At 38.5% G+C, this 25,025-nt stretch overlaps 1 protein-coding gene across 1 annotated transcript; it reads right to left on the bottom strand.

The window, feature by feature from the left end:
* Positions 1-1,183: 1,183 nt before the first annotated feature.
* Positions 1,184-15,564, bottom strand: LOC120541532 (trypsin-3-like). The gene is made up of 5 exons (XM_039773256.1): positions 15,521-15,564; positions 7,192-7,360; positions 5,972-6,231; positions 1,684-1,820; positions 1,184-1,472 (listed from the first exon to the last, which is right to left on the bottom strand). Exons 1-5 carry the CDS (start codon positions 15,558-15,560, stop codon positions 1,323-1,325), a joined length of 756 nt encoding a protein of 251 aa, XP_039629190.1. The 5' UTR covers positions 15,561-15,564; the 3' UTR covers positions 1,184-1,322.
* Between the last annotated feature and the right edge of the window lie 9,461 nt (positions 15,565-25,025).

The following is a 25,025-nucleotide window of genomic DNA, read 5'->3' as shown; positions in this document are numbered from 1 at the left end:
TACGTGATTAAAGTGGAAATGTCGAGATTGAAGTTGACATTTCGTGCTTTTCTCCCACTGTGTGCCTTTTTTTCTCTGTACCCTAATAAGCTTTCATATAACACTCAGACAGTGGGCTACAACTCGGCTTTTCACGGCGACTTTGATATGTGACTTCTTTTTATGTCCGGCACTGTGCGATTTTGTGATGTGAGCTTTCAAGTTTCTCCAACACGCCATGTCACTCGATCAACTTCCTTTTGTTGATTATACCACGGTTTATTTGAACAAATTGTATGTTTTTACTTTGCCTCCACTTGGTATTCGCTGAAATTCTTATATTTTTCCCCGTGCTTTTCCCATTGTCTTTTCACAGAAGGCTGCGCTTAAGGGCGATTTATATTGATTTGTATTCAAAGAGGCGTAATTTTGGGAGGAGTTAGGGCGTTACATAAAGCGCGTGCACATGCGTTACTTTTCATGCTGACTGGGATTTATGTAGCGGAAGAACGTGGAAGTTGGAGTTCGCACAGATTCCTGCATCTGGATTTTTCTGTGCATAAGCACATTTCAGCTTTTGTGCTTACGCCATGTTATAGTGCGAGTTCTACGCACGGCGTTATACATGAGGCCCCAGGAATGGACCTCTAACCTTTGTGCCACTCTATTTTCAGTGTCTAATAAAATATGTTTGAGAAATAAGCTGTGTGACTTCCATTACCCTCAAATCAAAGATTTTAAATAAATATGAGGAACGGTAAGAATTGAAAATGAATTGCTAGAATTTTTAATTTACATAGGTTTTCATGTATGTAACAGCTTAAACACATTTCATTTGAGATAGATTATTTTAAAAAGCGTGTCAGTGTAATTTCAAATATTGCCAAACATTTTAGATTGATCAGACATGAATTGCTGTCACTTCCTCCATTCACTGTTTAGCGACACGGCTTGCATATCCTCAGATTTCATTATTTATCTGCCAGCTCACTTGACTGACAGCAATATTTTATTATATTTAAGACTTTTACTGATGAGGTCATTTTAAATTAATCAGGGTAATTGCTGTTTAATTTGCCATTTTCTTTTCCCTTTATTATTTGCAAACAACCCAGGAATTGATTCAAATGTCACATGCAATTCCTGTAAATGACTCCTGACCAAATAGTGTTCTAAGAAAAATCTTGAATAGTCAGGCACTTCATTGCTTTAGATTTATTTTATTAAGCCCTAGAGAAGCTGAAGCCTTTAAATTACAATTTGTAAGCAGGGCTGTCTGATTCCCACAGTGAATGTTAAGCACTTAAGTCGAGGCGTTGCCCTTTGCTTCTCTTCATTAACATTTAGTTGGAAGCCATGACACTACTGATCCAGCTATTGTAGCGGCAGACTCTAACATAGACGCTGGGGTGTCCTTGCTGAGCACACTCGTAACCCCATGACACAATTCCTTGTAGCTCTCCGTTGCATATGAGTGGACCACCAGAGTCACCCTGGACCAAAAAGAAAAAAAAATCATTGTGAGACACACAGATGCTCATGAAGCTGGTGGCCAGCACCTCTGTTTTCAATCATGTCTGGTCTTAACTTCTCTTCCTACAGATTCAATACCATAAAGAGAATACCCTGCATCTACCTGGCTATTTCAGATTAAACAGTGTGTGATGTTTGAATTCTTCTCCCCATTCATCATTAAGTACTCACCTGACAGCTGCTTTTGCCCCCCTCCATAAAGCCAGAGCACATCATATTTTCTGTAAAATAAGGTGGGTAAGCCCTGCGGCAGGTGGCATCATCAATAATCGGCTGGTCCAAGCACTGCAGAGCTTTTGGGTATTGGACTAAAAGACAGAAGACAAAGCAGATGAGTGACACCTAATCACCCTACTCCCTCACCTTCTCTTGCTACAAATGCTCTTAATCAAATGGTGACTTTACAAGTGAAACAGTCTGGGAATGTAGCACAACACTCATGAGAGTTTTACATTTAAATGATAGTAACATTAGTTGTGTTCATATTATAAAATGATCAGAATCGAGTGATACCAGAATCATCTGATTCCGGGTAGGATTGTGGTGTAAACTCTTGTGATCTGGATTAAATGTGATGTACAACAGATTCAGATCAGTACTGGAAATATTTTAAGGAATCAAAGGCCGTCATGTACTACAAACAACTTACAGTAAAGGAGTTAATAAATAATTAATAATTCTAATATAACTGATATCCTTTTCCATCCTTGTGTCATGTTTTTGTGAGAAAGGTTGTGGAAATGGCTATTTATACTGTATTACAGATTTTACATAAATAAACCTGAGGAGTGAAAGCAAAGCACTGTAAATATGTAAGGTATAATGAATTGTGTGAGAGTCTGCACATGCAGATGGGATTTGCTGGAAACCCTATTTTAGGCTGAAGTAACATTTAGATATATCTCAAAATGCATTTTTAGAAATCAGGAAATGCATTCAAGATATCTCAAAATGATTTGCAGATATCTAGAAATATGTCTATTTCAAGATATCACAAATGCATTTTAAAATATGTCAAGATATCTTCACATGGTATTCTGTTCATTTAAAGATACCTCAGATGTATTTCAAGTTAGTGATGTGCAGTTTGAGATATCTTGACATATGTTCGCAGGCATCTTGAGATATATCAGTATTTGTTTTGACATTTCTTAAAATAAGTCCATAGGCATTTTAATATATCTCAAGATATCTTCACATGGTATCCTGTTCATTTAAAGATACCTCAGATGTATTTCAAGTTAGTGATATACAATTCGAGATATCTTGACATATGTTCGCAGGTGTCTTGAGATATCTCAGTATTCATTTTAACATCTCTTAAAATAAGGCCATACGCACTTCGAGAGATCTAAAATATGACTCAAGATATCTCAAAATGAGCTCCTGGAAAATTTTCAATGGGACTTCCTGCCTGTTTAAAGATATCTTGAAATTAATTTGAGATATCTTGAAAGAAGCAGGAAGTAGATTGCAGCCATCAGAAAATGGGCAGAAGGCTATTGTAAGATATTTGCAAATATATATGTATTTCTGATATGGGTGTCATCTTAAGATATCTGGAAATGTAATCAAGATTTTTTTAAATATATTGAATCACATTTATTCAAATTCATTTTCAGTTACCTTTAACAAGACCTGGACTTATTTCAAGATATCTACCTACAATATTATTGTTGTGCAACCTTTTTCACAACCCACTTTTTCCTATGTTAGTGACTTTCCATGCTTGGTGAATCGAGCGCGATTGTCATAGTTGGTCCCTTTGATAAATCTAGCATGTTCTTCAGAGCATCCCCTCGGTGATTTAACCTGTCACAACCCAATTTGCAACCCACCATGATCCACTACAATATACGCAACTTACAACCCACAGGTGGCAGATGACTGAGTGAATGAGAAACAATGCACAATACGATTTAAGATACCTCAAACGCATTTCAAGATATCTTAAAATAACTTTCTGCTCACTTTGAGGTATCTCAAATACATTTCAAAGTACCTTAAAATAGACAGGAAGTTCCAAAGAGAGAATGGAGATCTTTATGGTAAGTGATTTTGGTTATCTCGAAATGCATATCCGATATCTTTAATGCACTGCGGTGGGTTGGCACCCTGCCCGGGATTGGTTCCTGCCTTGTGCCCTGTGTTGGCTGGGATTGGCTTCAGCAGACCCCCGTGACCCTGTATTCGGATTCAGCGGGTTAGAAAATGGATGGATGGATATCTTTAATGCATGCAAAGTCCATTTAAAATATCACAAAATGTATTTGAGTTGTCTTAAAATACACACACAATTATTTTAAGATACAGTGGAACCTCGGTTTGCGAGCATAATTCGTTCCGGAAACGTGCTCGCAATCCAAAACACTCGTATATCAAAGCGAATTTCCCCATAAGAAATAATGGAAATTCAGATGATTCGTTCCACAACCCAAAACTATTCATATAAAAAGGATTAATACAAAATATAAAGTAAAATACATAATACAAATTAACCTGCAATTTACCTTTAAAAAGAATCATGGCTGGTGTGAGGTTCTAAACTCATGTGGAATTCCACCCAACGGGACGACACGCTGAAGAGTGTCCCAAAGCAATCGCAGTCTCCCAGCGCTGTAGCAGTTCGCCGTATAAGCGCATCCAAAAAGATCAAGGAACATTATAAAGATCCCGCTGCAATAAATAACAGCGCTGTTGCTGTTTCAAACTGAATAAACTGGTGTTTATTCAGCTGGTGTTAAAGTACTGAGACTCAGCTTCGTGTTTTGGGGAGCAAGATGAGGACTCGCACTTCACAGCACACACACAGTCACAATGCTGTAGTAAACAGAGAGAGGCGCTAAGAAGAGAGAGAGAAAAAGACGCTGGGAGCGAGATAAGAAGAGAGAGAAAAAGACGCACTGGGCGAGCGAGCGAGATAAGGAGAGAAAAAGACGTGATGAGGGAGCGAGCGAGCAAGATAAGGAGAGAGAGAGAAAAAGACGCACTGGGCGAGCGAGCGAGCGAGATAAGGAGAGAGAGAAAAAGACGCGATGAGCGAGCGAGCGAGATAAGGAGAGAGAGAGAACCACCATCAGCTCAGTTGTGATCACATGACGCTCAGCAGACAAAGTGTATCCATACTACTCGTATTGCAAGACATCGCTCGTTTATCAAGTCAAAATTTATTAAAAATTTTTGCTCGTCTTGCAAAACACTCGTAAACCAAGTTACTCGTAAACCGAGGTTCCACTGTATTTGAAAATGTATTTGAGATATCCTTACATGGAAATTTGGCTTGATACAGTAAATTAACATAGCTATGCACATTTAATTTGGATTCAAACCACTGAAGGTCTGTCATTTATATAAAGATGAAATCTGGTGTTTTTCAAGTTAAAGTTATTTTTTCACAGTTATGGTATACATTAATAATGTTATTAAAATTGTGAGAAATATTTTTGTAAAGTTAAAAAAAATACCATGCCATACCAGTCTCTTTGGGGCACTTGTACAAACATGAAAACGAAGGCCTTAAATCTGACTGAATACATCCACTATGAAGATTTTCATAAAAAATGTTGCATATACTTCTGAGGTGAGACAACAAAGGGAAACTAGAAATAATAAATGAGATCCTTGCTTCATGCTACTGTTTTAATCCTGTGGTAAGATAATATTCCCATTCACTTGTCTGTTCATAGCCACTGTCATAGGTGGAGTTTTCATGGAAATAAAGAAGAGAAAGGGCATGAAACCACACACGTGTCTGAAGCTGTTTTGTGCAAAGTTACCTTTGTGCTTTTTTGTAGCCGGACATATCTGTGACAGCTGATATGACGGCCTGTTGGGCTAGGTCCGAAGAGAAAGTGTACCCTAAGCATTAGAGTCACCCTCTAAAGAACAATGGCAACTCCTGTATTCACAAAACCAGCCACAGCAAATCATGACCCTGGGAACTGCCCACAGAGAGAAAGACAGGCAATGAGGTGAAGAGCATTTCTTTTAAAATGACAGAATCTAAGTTTTTTTATCTTCTAAAAATAATATGCAAGATGAGTACAATTACAAGACACAGATCAACTCGAGGACACTTTTGACTTGAAAATGGACACTGCATTTAGTAAGCTGGACTGGTGCCCTGCAGATGCCATTTACCACAAAAACAGGCTTGGTAAGTTTTAAAATTTATAAAAAAAAAATGCTTCACTTAAGAACACAAGTCCCAGTGAAAAACTACCATATACCATGATCATGGAAATATAACTTTGACTTTGAAAATAACAAACCTATTCTTGAATCTGTCATTTGCACACTTAAGAGCTTAACCTTATTTTTAAAGTGAAACTTGGCTTCATCTGACTAGTAGAAACCAGGGCAGTTGTCATTTTTGGACATTCATATTTACACCTGATGTCATCATTCCCCATCTATTACTTGCATTGTCCTGGCAACACTAAAACAATTCTTCTTTTACCTCCATCTGTTCGCAGATTGCCCCATCCAGAAACCAAGCACCAGGTGCCAGCTGACACACAAGATCTGGGCAACATGATTGGCTGCACATACTGGGTGTACTGGGCAGGCCTGGCGAGTTTGATGAGCATGATGTCATTGTTTAGATTGTAGGAGTTGTATTCTGGGTGCATGATGGCTCTGGACACTGGTAAATGCTGCTCAGTGCCTTCTGCTCTGGTGGTGTCATGTTCACCCAGGTGCACCTCTAAAGAACTTGCCCTGTAAGATAATGTGTTAGAAAGAAATGATAATGTTCATACTTACATAGTTTATAACAAGAAGAAGCAAAACGAAATTGCAGTATTCATCATTTGAAGACAGTAAGGGTGGTTAAAGGGGCAGTCCTGGGTAGATGTTGGGTTCTGTTTGCTAACAGTAACAAATGTCACTGTTAGAAAGGAGGACACTAGATGTTGTATGAAAAAAGAAGAGCATGAAGAAAAGAACTGACTCATTGGGCCCTGTGTTGATTTAATTGTCCAAACCCAGTTTTTCTAAAGAGAGACTATTTAGGCAGTATCAGGCAAATGTCATTCAGTCATTTGCCAACCTGCTATATCCTAACACAGGGTCACGGGGGGTCTGCTGGAGCCAATCCCAGCCAACACAGGGTGCAAGGCAGGAACAAATCCCCAGGCAGGGTGCCAGCCCACCGTAGGACAAACACACGCACACCCCCACACACCAAGCACACACTAGCGACAATTTAGGATTTTCAATGCACCTGCATGTCTTTGGACTGTGGAAGGAAACCGGAGCGCCCAGAGGAAAACCACGCCGACCCGGGGAGAACATGCAAACTCCACGCAGGGAGGACCCAGGAAGCGAACCCAGGTCCTCTTACTGCGAGACAGCAGTGCTACTACCACTGTGCCACCGTGCTGCCCATCAGGCAAATTGGAAGAACTAAACTAGGAAAGTCCAACACAAAACACAGTTTAGAAACAAGACCAGTTTAGATTTGCAAATGTACTCAATGTGCACTTTAAACTTGTTGAAGAAACCAAAGTTCAAAAAATTAAATGAGAGAATATGTAAACACTGCACATACTGTGCATGACAATAAGGCTCTACTGGATGAGGTGAAAGAAAGGAAAAGAAAAAGAAGTAATGGAATTAGAAAGGGAAGTTGGTCAATAATGGACAGATTAGTTAGAGTCCAGCCTTTCTTTTACTTACGGTTTATAGCAGTGGGCAGCCGACAGCACCCACCATTGGTTGATGAGGGACCCACCACACCAGCGATTTCCATTGTTGTAGGTAAGGTAAACCTGCCAAGGCTGAGAGTGAGGTCTGCACTCATAACCGTTGATGATCCTTTCATCATTTTCTGGGAGGCTGGCTGCCGCTAAGAAGAAAAAGACAGGAAATTAAATGAAATCATTCAAACGTCAGGCATTGCGGCTGGGGTCTGACAGTTAAGTGGGTGCAACAGCTCAATATTTCAGAGACGACTGAACAAAGTCAAGGTCATGGACTGCTGCTGTTATGGCAGCTCAACAAAGCATAAATGCAAAATTGGAATTTAAGAGGTATAATGAAGTGTAATAAAGGCATTAAATGTTTTAGGCTTTTAGCACAACTGACCACAACATACAGTCAGGAATGCATGCTTGGATGTTTTTGAGCACTTGATTTTGTTGCTACAGTATAGTATGTGTTATTTGTCAATGAATTCTGGGAGTGAAAATTGATTGTTCTTAAATTTGGAAAGCATGTAATGTTTATGGTAGGTGGAAATTCCACAAAATGTAAGACAATATTGAAAACTTTTAAAACCGAAAGGCTTAAAGCGTAGGTGTTGCTGTTTTGAAGTCAACACATTTCTAAAGTAAGACCTGCTGGCTCTAATAAAGAAATTTTTCAAAATTAATACAATGACTCAAATGGATGGGCAAAGAAAAGCCAGCTCATTCATTTGTATCATGCAGGCCTGACTGTTCAGATTGATCATTTGCTACTTCACATTTAAATAAAAAATAAAAAAGCAATAATGCCTGTTAGAACTAGGGACTACAACAACAGGACTCCAATTCAGGAGGAACTGAAATCATTAAATCATCAGCTTCCCTTACAGTAAGGTCAGAGCTCATTTCAAAAATCGTTAAGAAAACATTAATGGCTTTGTCCCTGTTATCTAATGGAACATATGAATGCCTATAATCCTGGCTGTACAAGGTGATTTCAAGAAGAAATAAAACTGTTGTAAGAGGCAGAGCGTTTAATCTGTAATGATCCATTCGTCTTGAATTACGTTTTGGTTGAAGACGCATTATTGTAGCCCAGCAGAGCTGCTAATGCCCTGTTGTTTTAGGGCACCTTTTGTAGTTGTGAGGCCTCTCAGTCTGTCTTTCTGTACTTCTGTCTGTCTGTATGAAATAATGCGGCTCCCAGTGGACTGATTTTGTTGAACTTTGATACACTAGAAAAAAATAAAATGTCAGAAACGTTCTGATTTCTTTTATATATTTCCAGACAGTTTTTTGAAATATCAAAAACTCCCAACCTCAAAGCATTGGGGAAGTTGTTAAATTTGTTTATATTTAGATATCCATTACTGATTAAGTTCATTCTTGTACATTTACCTTGTCGGAGGTTATTTCAATGCTTACGTTTTCTTTTATTAATCGTTTGAAGGACGCTGATGGCAGACACAAGTTATTGAAATACCAGCAGGGATGTTGCTGTCATGTCAGTTGCTTGCACAACCTCAACACAGATTTGAACTCTCTCTTGTGTTTAAGCAATATGAACTAAAATTGACCATATTCCATTCACAATTAACAAATGTGCCTGTATCAGTACAATTTTCCATCACTTCGGTAGGAATCTGGCGTCTCTGAAAGCAACATCGAGCTTCTCTGGACTCCATTACACAATCTTTATATATAATACGCTACCATGGTTGTTTGTTTGTCTGTCCAGGATTTTAAATCACCCGCAGCTTGCAAATTGTTTGACATATTGACCTGAAATTTGGTACACATATACTATGTGGCTTCTACTATCCGCTTTCGAAATGATGATTGACCTCCAAGGTTATTCCTCTTTTATTTTTATTTTATTTTATTGTAGAATTAACTCTTGGCAGTGACCACCTTTGCTGTCACTTCCCCTACCTCCTCATATCTTAAATCGTTCTTGAGGCAGATTGAAGACTTAAGTGCTGGCTTAAGTGAAAAATTAAGGAAAACATACTAAGTAATTGCAACACAAACACTGACTTAACCGGTTTTAATGTGAAAAGACACCGATGAAAGAAGAGAAGAAGCAGGCTGCTAGGGTGCAGAAAAGAAGAGCAGCTCAGGAAGCAACAAGAACATCAATCTCTGAGCAAACGCATTCTAAACGTACAGAGAAAGAGGATGAAAACTATGAATGCTCAAGTCAAGTGTATTCACTGCACGTCATCGTGCACTGCGCTGTTTCTGGTACTGTAAATAATCCATGTAAATACTGTAAAAGGCGCTACATAGCGCCCGACCCGGCACAGACTACGCAGAGGCACGTGTATAAAACACACAGGCTTTATTTTCTTTTCTTCAGCCATGGGGCACGTCTTCCCCGTGTCCCACAGGCCCAACACAGTTCCCAAAGCACAAGATACAGCACAAACAACCCTTCCTGGCACCACCACTCCTCCCAGGCAACCTCGTCCTCTTCCTCCCGATTCTGGCGTAGAATGGAGGGAGGTTGCCTGCTTTATAGCCCACCCAGAAGTGCTCCAGGTGCCTGACCAGCTGGTCTTAATTGCACCTCCAGGTGAGGCTGGTAAGTCAGCCATTGTGGCGGCTGGCTCTCCGCAGCACCCCCTAGCGGCCACCCCATCTCCCAACCGGGCTGTGGTGGACTCCATGTCCCATGGAGCCACGGGGGAGACTGAGGAAGGACCCACGGCCAGGAGGTTGCCCCAGGCCCCCCGGGGGAGGCATTGCACTGTCCATGGTGGCTCCCCCGGGACGTATGCAGCAGAGGCGTCCCGGCCGGGCGTGGGACCCGGCTGTCTGTCAAAATACATAATATCATCACTGTTTTTTTTTTTTGCATTCTATTGATTTTATTAAAATCAAATAACATTCCATACAAGCAAGTCAAGTTTAACAAAATCCCCCACACATGAGAAAGAGAGCTAGGCCAGCAGGGTAAAACTAGTAAAAATAAGTAAATAGATAAATTATTAAATGAATAAAAATAAATAGAATAAAAAGGAGGGGAGAGAATCTGCTTCATCAATTTAAATGTTTATTCTAAAATGTTATTGATTAGAGCCTCACAAATTTGTAAAAAGTTTTTTCCAGATCCTCTAAGAGAGAATTACAGTTTTTTCTAATTCAAATAGTGTATGACATCAGCCACCCGCTGACTTAAAACAAGTGAGTTAGGATTCTCCATCACTTTTATTTTTGAATAGGACTCACTGCTACTAAAATATTTCATAAGACAAAATGAGATATCCCTGTCAAAAATGAAACATGCTGCCCAAACACACTTGAACGCTATTTCATTTTTAACTGGTTATTAACCATTTAGATCAGCTGGTCCCAAACGTTTCCCATTCTGTATCTCTGCTCTCTCCAAAGGAGGTATTTTTGCACCACTGTTTTTAATGGTTTTGTTTGGGGACCTCAGCATAAGTTGAACAGATCAAGGCATCAGCCTGTTGTCATATTCTACCAACATGGAGAGTGGCCTACCCTGCAGTACATTTTTAAATTCCCATTTGGCCATGTCAGGCGGATTATTACTTTCCTTTACCTTGTAATCCTGAATCCCAATTATGATCTACTTAAAAACACTAAAATACAGTAAATGTAAAACTGCTGAACTGATAGACGCTGCCTATGACATGAAATTAAACTGAACAGAAGCATAAAGATGGCATTTAAATTGGACATGTCAGTTCTGAAAATAATTAATATTGCTGCTGCCTTATGTTATTAACAATTGTTTAATCATAGGGTGAGCTTTTTCATTTGAGAAATTATATATTCAAAAATGAATTTAAACTACTGTAGATAATTAAACTTCTTAACTAACTTTGTGAAAAATCCCAACTGCCTTTCTGTACCTGCTGTTTGTTGGCCATTGCGATGAACTCTGTCCCAGCAGCACGCTGCACTGAATGGGACCCCAGTTGATGTCTGCACACATTTACCTGCTCTCAGTTTGCTAATCCTTCTGACCACATGTCTTCGGACTGTTGGAGACAGCGTAAGTAAACAGAAGAGATCCACATGAACAGAAGGAGAGCAATTGGGAATCAAACTGGTTTTCAAGCCATGTGAAGCAGCAGGTCTACCCAACACACTTCTGTGCCAGCTGTTCTTATGAAATGTGCAGGGACTCCCATTTTTTAACTTACTTAAGATTTGTCCTCCTTCCCTTTTAAATTTCCATAATAAAGTAATTAACATATCAGACAAACACATGTCGCAATGATATAGAAACTGCATGAGAAGTGGAAAGTCCTGCCATTGTCTATTTCTGCCTTCAGTTCTTTTGACTCTCTTGTGTGTCATTTAAATGAACCTATTTCTACTATTATTGCAACTGTTTACTGCCCCCCTAAACCAAATAATGACTTTCTGAATGACTTTGCTGTTTTCCTTACACACTTATCCACTGTTTCATCAAACATAATACTTCTGGGGGATTTCAATATACATATAGATAATCAATGTCCCTATTACTAGAGACTTTACATCCTGCCTTGAGAGTTTTAATTCCAGCAGCATACTGATGTTCCCACTCATTCCATAGGACATATCTTGGACTTGATTTGCCGTTCTGGAGTTACCCCGCTTGATTTTACTGCAGATGAACTCCCCATAACTGGTCATTTTTTTATTTCATTCAATGTTAAACACTAATCTTTCCAGTCTCACGTCTTTCCGTAATATTAAGAATATTAACTTAGACTCTCTTTCCTCTAGTATTAATTCCCTTATGGACATTCATCATTTATCCACTCCTGAAGAACTGGTCTCACACTATAACACTGGACTTAATGGTATTCTTAACTCCGTCACTCCATTAAAAACTAGATCTGTTTCTTTCTCCTTTTCTGCTCCCTGTTTCACACCTGAACTTCGGCTTTTGAAAGCCAAAGGCCGGCAACTTGAATGGTTATATAAAAAAACTGGACTCTTTGTTCACAAAAAGATGTACAAAAACCTTATACTTTATTACAAGGACTGTATTGCCCAAACTAAATCTAACTATTATACTCACATTATTCCTTCCAATGAAGGCAACACCAAGTCATTGCTTTCACTACTTAATAATATCACACAACCCCTGGATTCTTTACTTTCTCACCTTTACTCAACTGAATTTTGCAATTTCCTTAGGTTCTTTTTTAATGAAAAAAATCCAGAAGATTCATCAGTCTCTCTGTATGGATTCCTCCAGTACTTCATTTGAATTTCACCCACCAACTCACTCATTTTCCTCTTTTCAGTTTCCTACTTTCTCAGAAATCTCAGATCTTGTCTGTAAGTCTAAGCCATCCACCTGTCAACTGGACACCCTCCCTACAGTTCTGGTCAAAGCCTGCCTCCTCTCTCTGGTCCCTCTTATTTCTGCTAAAATCCACTCTTCTGTTCCTTCATCTTTTAAAACTGCCGCAAAAACCCCAATACTGAAAAAACCTGGTGCTGATCTGACCAATTTCAGTAATTTTCGTCCTATTTTTAATCTACCCTTCATTTCCATAATTTTTGAAAAAATAGTGGCTATTCAACTTCATTCTCATTCATCTCAAAATAATCTATATGAACAGTTCCAGTCTGGTTTTTGTCCCCTCCACAGTACAGAAACGGCACTTATAAAAATTACTAATGACTTCCTTATGGCGGCTGATTCTGGTTTAATTACTATTCTCATCCTCCTTGATCTGAGTGCAGCCTTTGACACTATTTGTCACACGACTCTTCTCAATAGATTATCTTCAATTGGCATTACCCACACTCCACTAAACTGGTTCAGATCCTACCTCTCAGGCCGCACTCAGTTTGTTCAGCTTAAAACTTTCACATCCCAACCCACCGCTGTTACTTCAGGTGGGCTCTGTCCTGGGGCCCCTCCTATTCATTACTTACCTCCTTCCCCTTGGTAATATCTTTCGTAAATATGACATTAGCTTCCACTGCTTATGCTGATGACACCCAGCTCTATCTCACTAGCAAACCTACTACTTCCTTTCCACCCTTCTCACTTATTAATTGCATAACAGTAAATGGTTTTCTTCAAATTTTCTTAAATTAAATAGTGACAAAACTGAGGTTCTCCTCATTGGTACAAAATCAACATTATCCAAAACTGATCATTTTTCATTTGTTATCGATAATTCCTCTGTCTCCCTTTTCCCCACAGGTTAAGAGTCTGGGTGTCATCCTTGACAGTACTTTATCCTTTCAGTCCCACATCGATAACATCTCCTGGTCTATATTTCCCCCTGCATAACATTAACTGTATTCGCCCCTCGCTCACTCCCCACACCACTGCTATCCTTGTTCATAGCCTTGTCACTTCTCGTCTGGATTATTTCTCACAAATCTCTTTATAAGCTTCATCTGGTCCAGAATTCAGCTGCCCGCATCATTACTAGAACCCCCTCTATTCACCATATCACTCCCGTTTTGCAGCAGCTTCATTGGCTTCCAGTTCAGTTCCGCATTCAATTCAAAATTCTTCTGTTAACTTTTAAGGTATCCGCAAACTTGCCCCTCCATATCTGTCTGAACTCCTCCATGTTGCCATTCCCTCCCATACCCTTAGATCCTCTTCCTCCATCTATTTGAATGTCCCCTTCATATGTCTTACCACTATGGGGAGCACAGCATTCAGTTACTCTGCTGCCCAGCTCCTGAACTCACTACCCCTGAGCTTAGAAATATTGAATCATTTTCACTTTTCAAATCTAAACTTAAAACTCATTTGTTTAAGACTGCTTTTTCTCTTTGATTACAATTGCTCTGTCTGATTTTAATTTTGTATTTTACTTTTGTTTATAATCTATGTTTCATCTATTGTTCAGTGTCCTTGAGTGTTTAGAACGGCGCCTACAAATAAATAAAATGTATTATTATTATTAAGTTAATAGCATTTTTGCACAAGAGCCAGCATTTCTATTTTAGGATATGTACAATTTTATTGCAAGTTTAGGGAGCTAAATTAGAAATAAGAGCAAGAATCTTCTTCAAAATTCAACTAGCCTCAGAGTTTTCAATTCCCTTTTTTGTTGTCTTCATGCCAGTTGTGTTTTGTGATTTTCTTCTTTTATGTTTAATTCATTTTCTATACTGATAGCACTGACTAGACCACCAGCCTATGTGACAATGATCTGTGCGGACTGCTATAAACTTACAATACAGCTTTTCTTAATTATAACGTTGGAATTCAGTATTTTTTAAACAAAAAAAGAGTCTAGCTGGCTTTTGATTAAGAAAGCAGTTGAAAAATTCTTAAGTCACAGGAATGAAAACAGGAAGATAGCAGAAATAAATAAACATAAGAATAAATAGTAAAAGAGATGGTAGTTTAGCAAGTGGAGTGTCATTTTTTAACTTGCTGGCTAAGTAAAATATATAAAGAGCTAATGTCTGTCTGTCATGAGGTTACTCATAAAATTATTGGGCTTGATCCTTGATCTTATACAAAATCAAAAGCTTTTGCCTTGATATGTCCTGGGAATTCAGAAAATTGTTGGCTTTTTACTGGCGGGCACAACATTTTGATATTTATATATTGATATATTGATAACCTCCCAGGAAATGGCACAAATGTGTTTAGAATTCATAATCAAGTGGACATTTTTAAATTTACAAACAACAGCCGTCGAGTTTACTGTGGCTTTTATCTAGCCTTTTGTAGCATTTCATTTTAGGACTGTAGGCTGCGTGTTTCTCCAGTATAACATATTGTAACAATCCCAGACCTGCTTAATTCAGTTGAAGGTTGTGGTGGACCAGGTCCCAAACCTTGGTGGAAAAGGAGTCCATCACAGAGCCTACTTGAACCCACAGCCATATTGACAGTGCAGAGTCATCAGTTAACTTATTTGGGATATGATAGGAAACCCCATAGAGAAACAGAGAGAACATGTCCACTCCACACAGGTAGAGACGGCACAGGAGAGTCACACCTAGCATAGTGAATCTGTAAGGCAGCAGCACTTCGCTGGGGAATACATTTTCAAAATAAATGGTCTATTTCAGGTCTAGAATAAAGGAAAGGGTTAAAATGAAATCCTTCTTGTAGCGCTGAATTTAAGAGGAATAAGGTCTGTTACAAATACTGCCAATGAATGCATTTTAAATGTAATTTTTCAGCATTGTGCTCATATAATTAATCTAAAACATATCTCTGCTCTCTCTTAATGAGGTATAAAGCCAGAATACGTTGATATATTTTCCTGTCTAAAAATGTATAGAGCATACAAAAATGTCAAAGAAACCTTTCAGTGCCTAAAGAAATAACGATCATTTCGTTTTCATTTTAACATTACCTGCCCAGCCAACCAAAACTGTAAATATGATGATCTTCATTGCTGCTGCTGTGCTCTGCTACGTCTCACAATGCGGCTTCATTTTATATATAGCAGATAGCTTGTCATTGTGAAAAATCTTTCCAGACATTAATTTGTGTCCTGGGAAGTTATCTGTCAGCCCCATTTGTGCCATGTTATCGCTCTTATATGACTCATAAATAATTAACTTTTTATGCAAGAACTTGCTTGTGAAATAAAAATATGGTAATTTTTGTCAACAAATGTGAAAGGTGTGGAAATGAAAAAATCCATTATTTATATTATTAGTCCTTGCTTGGCAAATTCCTTTTTCCAAGGCAACTTACAAAGCAAACCATAATATATTTAATTTAAGTGGTTAGAAGGTACAATTTAGAGAACAAAATTCAAAGCACAGCACACAAATTGTAGGTCTATTATTAGTTCCAAAAGTCAATGAAAAACTAAAAGTCAAACAATATACTAAAAATTGCTTGACGGTTTATGTGGTCAGCAAAGCAGCAGATATGCAGGATTAGAGCAGAAAGGCAAGAAATCTAAGCGGCCTCGAGATTCTTTGGAGACATAAGCAGTTTGGTTGGTTGTAGGTAACTCATTCCTGAGCTTGGTAGCAAGAACTGTGAAGCCTCGTCCAGCAATAGCACATGTGCTAAAAGCCCAGGAAGAAGGTAGGCGCGAACGGAGAGGCCACAGAGTGGAGATTCAGTGGATTCAGACCCCGTCACTTCTTACACATTTTGCTATGTTTCAGTCTTGTGCTAAAATCATTTACATTTATTTTTTCTCTCATCAAGCAGCACTAAACACCCAAGAATGACAAAGCAAAAACCAGGACTTTAGACAGTTTTGCAACTTTATTAAAGATGAAAAATACCAAACTGACATGTTATAATTGATGTAAACATTCGGGCCCTTAGTTGAAGCCCCTTTGGCACTGATTCCAGCATGGAGTCTTCCTGGGGTGGACATGACAAGTTTCACACACCTGGATTTTGGGATTTTTCTGCCATTCTTCTCTGTAGATCCTCCCCAACTCTGTCTGGTTGGATGGCAGCCGTCGATTTTCAGCTCTTTCCAGAGATGTTCATTTGGGCTCTGGCTGGGCAACTCAAGGATATTCTCAAAGTTTCTCTAAGCCATTCTAGTGTTGTTTTTGCTTTTCTGTTGGAAGGTGAATCTTCAGCCCAGTGTGAACGCTGGGGTGATCTTGAGCCAGTTTTCATTAAGGATATCTCTGTTCTTTGTTCCCTTCAGCTTTCTCTCAAATCTGTCTGGTTTTCCAGTCCCTACCTCTGATTGTTTCTTAGTTATCACAATGTTTCCAATCCACATATTGTTCTGCTCATGTAATGCTAGTTGATGGTTTTATTTTGATTACCAATTGACGTAAAGACCCATGGAATAAGATTAGGAGAACCATGTGAAATTAAAATAACAATATATGCAACTCAGTTGCAGTGTGAACCTTTACAACAATTAAATAATATGATTGATTTTTTTTTTATGATTGGATGCCAGAATGCATTTACAGTCAAGAATCCCATTGGTAAACTATATCTCACATAACCTCCTTTTGGGCAGCGCGTGACCGCGTATGCGTCCATGGTTCCATAATGTTATACCACAGTTCAGAAATCCCTATTGGAGAATGTGACATAGCAGAAAAAGTGAGCACAACAGCTTTCCGTACACAACACATGTATGCCATGTCTCTTGTATCCAAAGCGATTGTTATGCCAGTACAGCACTGTACTGTCTAACATTATTTAAATATGAATTTTCCATACTTAGAAGTACAAGGTTTACCATATAACAGTCTATGCTTCAAATCGTAGGCAGCAGCATTCAATCTTGCATTTTGAAGGTCTCTGGAGCATTGTATCATTATTAAATCAAAACAAGTATTACGTACAGCTTCACAAAGCCCTCTGAAGGTGTCTTGTGGTACCTGGCACCAAGACATGCGCAGCAGATCTTTTAAGTCCAGTACATTACAAGGTGGGGCCTCCATAGATCAGATTTGTTTTTCCAATACATCCTACAGGTACTCAATCGGTTTGAGATCTGGGGAATCTGAAGGTCAACTCAACATCTTGAACTCTTTGTCATGTTCCGCAAACCTCATTCTTGAATAATTTTTGCAGAGCGCAGTATCCTGCTGAAAGATGCGACTGCCATCAGGGAATACCATTGACATGAAGGGGTGTTCATGATTTGTAACAATCATTAGGTAATGTCACAAGAACTACAAAAAGACATTGAGAAGGTTTGGGGTAGCCACCCATATAATATTTCCCGGCTGCAAAATTGATTAGCAAGAACAGACATGTTCACACAACTGAGTCCAAAACAGAACTGATATAGTGGAAGCAAGATGGCGGCTTTAAAGGCTGATAAAGGAAGTGATGTCGTTGGCTGCCACAGAAACAGGCAGGATTTCCCGAGAATAGTCTGCAAGGGATTGAGAGAGAGAATTAGTACACTTCGCCACCCCCTGGCACGGCCTGGAATTACATCTGTTCAGTCCCTTTAGTTGCCTCCTAAACAAGTGTGTGTGACAGTAGGTGGTACATGTCAAAGCAACTTCCACATGAATTCCAGGACTCAAAGATTCTTAGTAGAACAGTGCCCAGGGCATCACACTGCCTCCACTGGCTTGCCTTCTTCCCATAGTGTATCCTGTCACCATTTCTTCCTCAGGAGAATGATGTACCTGCATCCAACCATCCACATGATCTAAAAAAAACCAGATCAGGTCACCTCTTTACATCACTTCATGGTCCAGTTCTGATACTCATGTGTCCATTTTAGGCATCTTCTATAGTGGACGGGTTCAGCTTGGACACTGACCATTCCGCAGCTACGCAGTTCCATATGCAGCAAGCTGTGATGCACTGTGTGTACTGACACCTGTCTCTCATGGCCCACATTACCTTTTTCAGCAATTTGTGCTACAGTAGCTCTTCTGTGGGATCAGACCAGACAGGCTAGCTTACACTCTCCCCGTGCATCAAGGAGCCTTGGGCACCCATTACCCCATCATCAGTTCACCAATTGTCCTTCCTTGGACCACTTTCGATAGTTATTAACCACTGCGTACTGGACAGATAGATAGATAGATAGATAGATAGATAGATAGATAGATAGATAGATAGATAGATAGATAGATAGATAGATAGATAGATAGATAGATAGATAGATAGATAGATAGATAGATAGATACTTTATTAATCCCCAAGGGGAAATTCACATAATCCGGCAGCAGCATACTGATACAAAAAACAATATTAAATTAAATCGTAATAAAAATGCAGGTAAAAACAGACAATAACTTTGAATAATGTTAACGTTTACCCACCTTAACTGAAGAGTTGCATACTGTGGGGGAGGAACGATCTCCTCAGTCTGTCAGTGGAGCAGGATGGGGACAGCAGTCTGTCACTAAAGCTGCTCCTCTGCCAGGAGATGACACTGTTCAGTGGATGCAGGAACAGTAGGATACTAGGAACACCCCACAAGACCTGCCATTTTAGAGATGTTCTGCACCAGTTGTCTAGTCATCACAATTTAGCCCTTGACAAAGTCGCTCAGATCCTTACACTTGCCCTTTCTTCCTGCTTCAATTCATCACCTTCAAGAATTAACTGTTCGCTTGCTGTAATATTTCCCATCCCTTGACAGGTGCCATTGTAACAAAATATTCAATGTTATTCACTTCACTTTTCAGTGGTTTTAATATTGGGGCTAATCATTTTATATATACCCTTAAAAATAAAGGTGCCATTTTTGGCTATCAAAAGAACCAATCAGATGAAGGCTCCAGAAAGGACCTTTATTTATTTAGGTATCTATAACAGGTGTCAAAAATATCCATGAAGAGATAGTAACTGATTTGTTGAAATACCAAAGAGTTGTTGATTTTAAAATAACTTCTTCTGCATACAATAGCTCAGCTAAGTTCAGGTTTTAATGATATGTCAGCATCCTGCTAGGTAGCCTGCTAAATTTAAGATTTCTGTCTTATACACATATTAAGAACCTTTTCAAACCCAACAAGCCAATTTCATATACAGAGAACCCTTCTCAGAATTAAATGGTTCTTTGTCAAGCAATGGTTCTAAGAGGAATTAAATAACCCAGTACAACGATCATTTTTAAAAGTGTATTGCAATTTTGTAATAAGTGCCTCCCAAGTTTTTAACAGGTTTATCCACCCAGATGTCAATTCTGCTAACCAGCTCTGAAACTACTGTATGTCCACCAAAACAGGTGTCATTCTTCCTGTATATAAAATAAATGTGTGACACTTTTTTGTCTCAACTCTTACCTCAGGGAGAGGACCAAGTTACAACACTATGTCTCCATCAATGACTACTCTGCTTGGATTTCCGAATTCTGCCCCACCATCCAAGGTAGAGGGGTGTGCCTTTCCCAGCAGTGGTGGTCTGGTGAGGTTATGTATTCATAGTGCTGCCTTAAGATCTGCAACCCAGTACCTAAAAACCTGTAGCTTTTAAAAAGAGAGATAAGTTTTAAAAAGTCATAAGTTTGATCACTTTCTTTAGAGGAGTTGTGTCTGGTAATGAAATGGCCCATGATCCATGCCAAATACGCCTTTTGGGCCCATAATGAAGTGCTCAAGTAACCAGAACACAACTTATTTCAGTAAGTTTTCAATCCCAGCTGTAATGGTGCTGAATTTCTAAATATAAGTTAAACTATACAGAAAGTCAAAGTCTTTAGTCAAAGTCTTTGGTTTCTCCCAGTTATTAAAGCTGGGGCTTGTTTAGTTTTAGCCAAATAATTCAATTAAGTAATTTCAATTAAAAGTCAAATTAAGGGCATCTTTTAGCAGGCCTAATTTAGCAGAGTAAAATTACCCCCATTCATATTCTAAAGGTTACACCATTGGTGCATCCTGGGTGGGTGTTAATTTTCTCTGTGATGTACGGAAGTAAACTGTCTTCCTACTGTGGACTCCTTCCCAAACCAACAAGGCCAGTCCTTTCCTTTTATTTATGTGTTATTCTGAAGAATAAAATTTTCTTTTTTATTAAAACTCCAGACTGCTTATATTGAGTTTTCAGTATTGCTTAAACAAACCATAATGAACTAAACTGCAAAGGCATTTACACGACCCTGATTCAGTTTAACTAACTAACGTACAAAGGCAATTTACAAAGAAAGCATCCTCTCTTGTGGGCTAATAATTTATGACCCATAACACATTTGTACATTCTTTCTGTATTGTACTAGTAATTCTTAACTTTAATGCATCTGTTTTGTTGTTCAAATAATGTATGTTGATTTTAGTCCAAAACAGTCAATCAGTTTACAACTTAATAGTAATGAGAATGGAGACAGTAACAGATTTTACAGATTTATACAAGATCAAAGCTTTTGGGTAGAGCCATCCATGAACAGGACAGCAAGCCACTCATATGGATGTAATGTCACATGTTCCAGAGTACCCCCATGAGATTTGAATTTAAATATGGCTTGTCCAAGGGACCAAAAAGAATGACATAGGAAGCAATATCAGAGATCGAGAGGTGTCATAAAGGAAGAGAGAGACCATTTCATCTGGACATTAAAGAGTGTAACTCATGCACCACATCAGTCGCTGAATCTAAAACCCTCCCAAGTCAACAAGCTTTTCTAAGACTATATACTGTATATACAGTACATCCAGACTTTGCTATTTTATTTTCCATTATACTTTCTTATACTGTTATTATATGTTAATACATACCATGATGCTTTTATATTTCTATAGATTGTCTTTAAATCTAGAATGAAGTAATAAAGTAAATATTAAGGAACCTGGTGCAGCAGAGCATGCCATTTGCTCATCCTTGCAGGTTTAGGGAGGCTGAGAAGTCACACCTCAATAAGAAGAGCAAGTGTGCCAGAAGTAATGCACCATTTGTTGGTAAGTGGCATATAACCAAAAGGTGTGTAAGCCTTCATGTACCTCGGGGACATCTGCTTGTTATTAGTGCCAGAGAGAGTGAGCACCTATGTGGACTACCAAAGAGTGACAGGCATTGGAGGCCTCACTCATAAGCACGTTATGTGGACAGGATCCTACATGGAATATTACAGAGTGACTGGCAGTTATGAATCACTCATACAAAATTGTGTGAATAGAATCTGTGTGTGTGTGTGTGTGTGTATCTGTGTTTGTGTTAATCTTAAGGAATGAGTAGACCAACCTAGTAATGAATGTGGTGGGTCTCACTTTTCCCTCTATAATCTAGTTGTGTTGTGAATGGACACAGTGGCAGCCTTCCTTTTAGTTCCAGTTACCTCCTGATGTCTAACTGTTGCAGATGCTTCCACTCCCCTACAAAGATGTAGAATCTATTATATTTATATACAGAATGTATGTACTGCATGTATGTATGTATGTATGCATGTATAAAATAAGACCTGACCTGTCATCAGCTGAAGTGCTCCATTACAAATTCTACTGAAGTAAAGCATGCGCCATCCTAAAAAAAGCTAATGATCTGGGGCAGAAACCTCTCACTAATACAGTCATGCAGAAGATACCGAGGCATCAAAATTCAGGACCAGGTTAAAAATAAAGTATTTACGACACTCCATCATCTGATGATTGTCCTTTAGCAGTGACACTTTTGTACTACAGCAGTACATTTTGTACACTACTGTATTTTGAATTCCTTTCATATTCTCTACAGCATGCTTTATCTTTAGATAAATTTGAAATCATATTCCAGAGTGGAAAATAAATCAAGCCATCAGCATTACAGGTGGTTCACAGAAATATCAGGTAATAAGTAATAGAGAAAACATACAGAAACCAGACCCCAGAGGGAAGAGACATAATAAAGGTCAGATGGAAGAAATTTTCCATAAAGAATTATGCATGCTACAGAAATGCCAACTGGCATATTTGTTTACCGTATTGCATCACTCCACACCAAGTTCTCTGGGAACAGACCACAGATTCCTAAATAAGACATCACACTCTGCACACCACTTATGTATAAAGCTGCAACAGTTGTGTAGTGTTGGCTAGAATTTTCCATTCTCCTCCAGATTAATGAAGTATGATAGGTAAAGGCTGTTGGATACTTGAACACAAGGTAACAGCCTGCAACAGGCATATAAACGAAATGTCAGAAAGGACCGATTTTGAGGGGAGGATGATGACAGTCTCCAGGCTGCTTTTCAATGTAAACACCAAATTAGAATAAAACTGACAAGTCATGTGAGTCTTTCCAAGCATGTACAGCACCTAGTCAATTATTTTACATTTTAAATTTGTAATTAATTTAGATCAGTTTGCAGAGATGTATTCATTTGGACACTAAAGTGTTATTTCCTGTTGATCAGTGTCAAAAAAAAAAAAAACAATTTACATCCACTGTGATTCACATTGCATAGCATTAAAATGAAAAACCTCCAAGGAGGTGAATATTTTTATAGGCGCTGAAATCAATATGAACCACATCCTCAATATCATGAAAATACTTGCACTTTACTTTACTGGCACTAGCTTGAAACTTACATTTCTTTGATTTTGGATTATATATTTTCCAGACAAAACAAAGTTTTACTATTAATGATTAAGGTTATTTGTTTTATTGTTCAATTTTAACTACATGTGTATTTGTTATTTCTGGTGGGGAGTAAAACTGAAAGCTTGCAATATGTGTTTGATAACCATAAAGTTAAAATAGTAACAGGAGAAGAAAAAGTAACAGTTTGGTTTTCTAAAGACCAATAAGAGAATCAAGGACTCCCACATTTAACTTAGCCTGCAAATACAAAGGGCTTAGGAGAAAATGGGCTCTATAGTGGAGGAATAGATGGATAGAGACCCCACAAAATGTCTTTGAACGTGTTGGGGGATGTCATTATTTATAAGATGGCTTTCAGTCGTCTAGATTTGCAGTTAAATCCCAGAGTTTCAAAAGGTACTCTTCATTACAGACACTCATGTATAGCAGATGGAGATTGTGCAAGCTTATGTACTGCAGTATATGAGGTAAAATGAAGGAGTTATGCTTTGGTTTGTGAGTTCACATCTGGAATCCCGGGTGTCATCATTTTCATCTCCCTAATACAAGGACAGAACAGCACCATTGAGGGCTCCGCAGAGAGCATGACCACATCTTGCCAGTACTAACCTCGCTCCATTGGCTTCTGGTCTGCTACAGAATTGATTTTAAAATCTTGTTACTTCTTTTTAAAAGTCTGAATCAAATGGCCACCTCTTACCTTTTGGAATTCCTTCATGTTTTCACATATAAGAAGATCTTAGTGGTGCCGAGGTCGAGGCTGAAGCGAAGTGGGGATTGCGCTTTTGCTGTGGCCGCTACATCTCTTTTTATATTAGGCCCGTCCCGATGTTAGTTACTTTTAGGACATCATTAAAGACTTAATTTGATTTACTGGCCCTTAAATATGATGATTAAATATGATATTTGTATATGTTGGTTCATGTAAATTCCTGATTACGAGTGTGTATTTGTAAGTGTGTGTGTGTTGGTATTTTGAGTATGTCTTTTACAGTATGTATGGCTTGTCATGATTGAGGTTTTGTTATGTGTGTATATATTTTATTTGTTTCCTTTAGCTTATTCTTGTAGAGCACTTTGGTTCGGTCTAGGCTGTTTTTAATGTGCTTTATAAAAGTTTGACTTGACTTTAACTTGAGACAAGCAATCTGAATTACCCAGTACTACATTTCACTATTGCAGCCAAATCTTTTCATCTTAGGCAAATGAAAATCATATAAAAACTAAAAAGTCTGAATTAGCATACATCACCCTAATTCAGGGTGTTCATGGGAAATATATTGATTTAATATGATTATAATACATAGGAAATATAATGATTTACTTCATGAGGTAGAAGTAGATAATGAACAGGAATAGTTGTGTCAAATATTTAAAATATTAAAATGTGTGCTTCAAATTACATTTTGAAAGTCTAAATAGTCTCAATATTCTTTTCACCCTCTGACAGAGGTCCAAGAAGGGTTAGATCCTTAGTAAAGGATAAAAAAACATCATATTCATAACTATTCACACTGAAATAGTCTAAAACAATACCCCACTTAGGTTTGAAATTTCCCTTTTTTTAACTTTCTTGAAGTGTCTGTTAGAGGGCTAGGACCACCAATAAAGAATCAAATATCAAAAATATCATATTCGTGGTCAGCAACCTTGAAATAGTATAAAACGACGCTCCACGTGCCTATATTACCAATTCCCAAGTTTTATGAAAAGGAGCAACTTTGACCCCTCGTATCCCAATAAAGGGTGAACCCCTGTGGTCAGTTGATGTAGCTTGCACAACTTCAAATCTTTTTGATTAGTTTTCGCTGAAGACACCTATTGGTTTACTCTTTATCATAAGGGTGTCATTTCCTGTACAAAATATGGCCTAATAATGGCCTTAAAATAAGTGGGGTTTTTTTAGGTCTAGAGGGCCAAAAATAGGGGGAACC

Source organism: Polypterus senegalus, chromosome 12 (genome assembly GCF_016835505.1).
Source record: "Polypterus senegalus isolate Bchr_013 chromosome 12, ASM1683550v1, whole genome shotgun sequence".
NCBI classification, from domain to species: domain Eukaryota; kingdom Metazoa; phylum Chordata; class Cladistia; order Polypteriformes; family Polypteridae; genus Polypterus; species Polypterus senegalus.
Note: the sequence above shows the minus strand (reverse complement) of the source record. Positions and strands in the feature narration are given on the sequence as shown.

What these genes read in the sequence shown, in the direction of transcription:
- LOC120541532 (XM_039773256.1), bottom strand. Translation starts at nt 15,560, where the DNA reads ATGAAGATCATCATATTTACAGTTTTGGTTGGCTGGGCAG. An exon ending in GCTGCCCACTGCTATAAACC is followed by an intron (nt 6,232 to 7,191) that starts GTAAGTAAAAGA and finishes ATTATCTTACAG; the next exon opens with GGCAAGTTCTTTAGAGGTGC. An exon ending in GGGGCAAAAGCAGCTGTCAG is followed by an intron (nt 1,473 to 1,683) that starts GTGAGTACTTAA and finishes TTTTTGGTCCAG; the next exon opens with GGTGACTCTGGTGGTCCACT.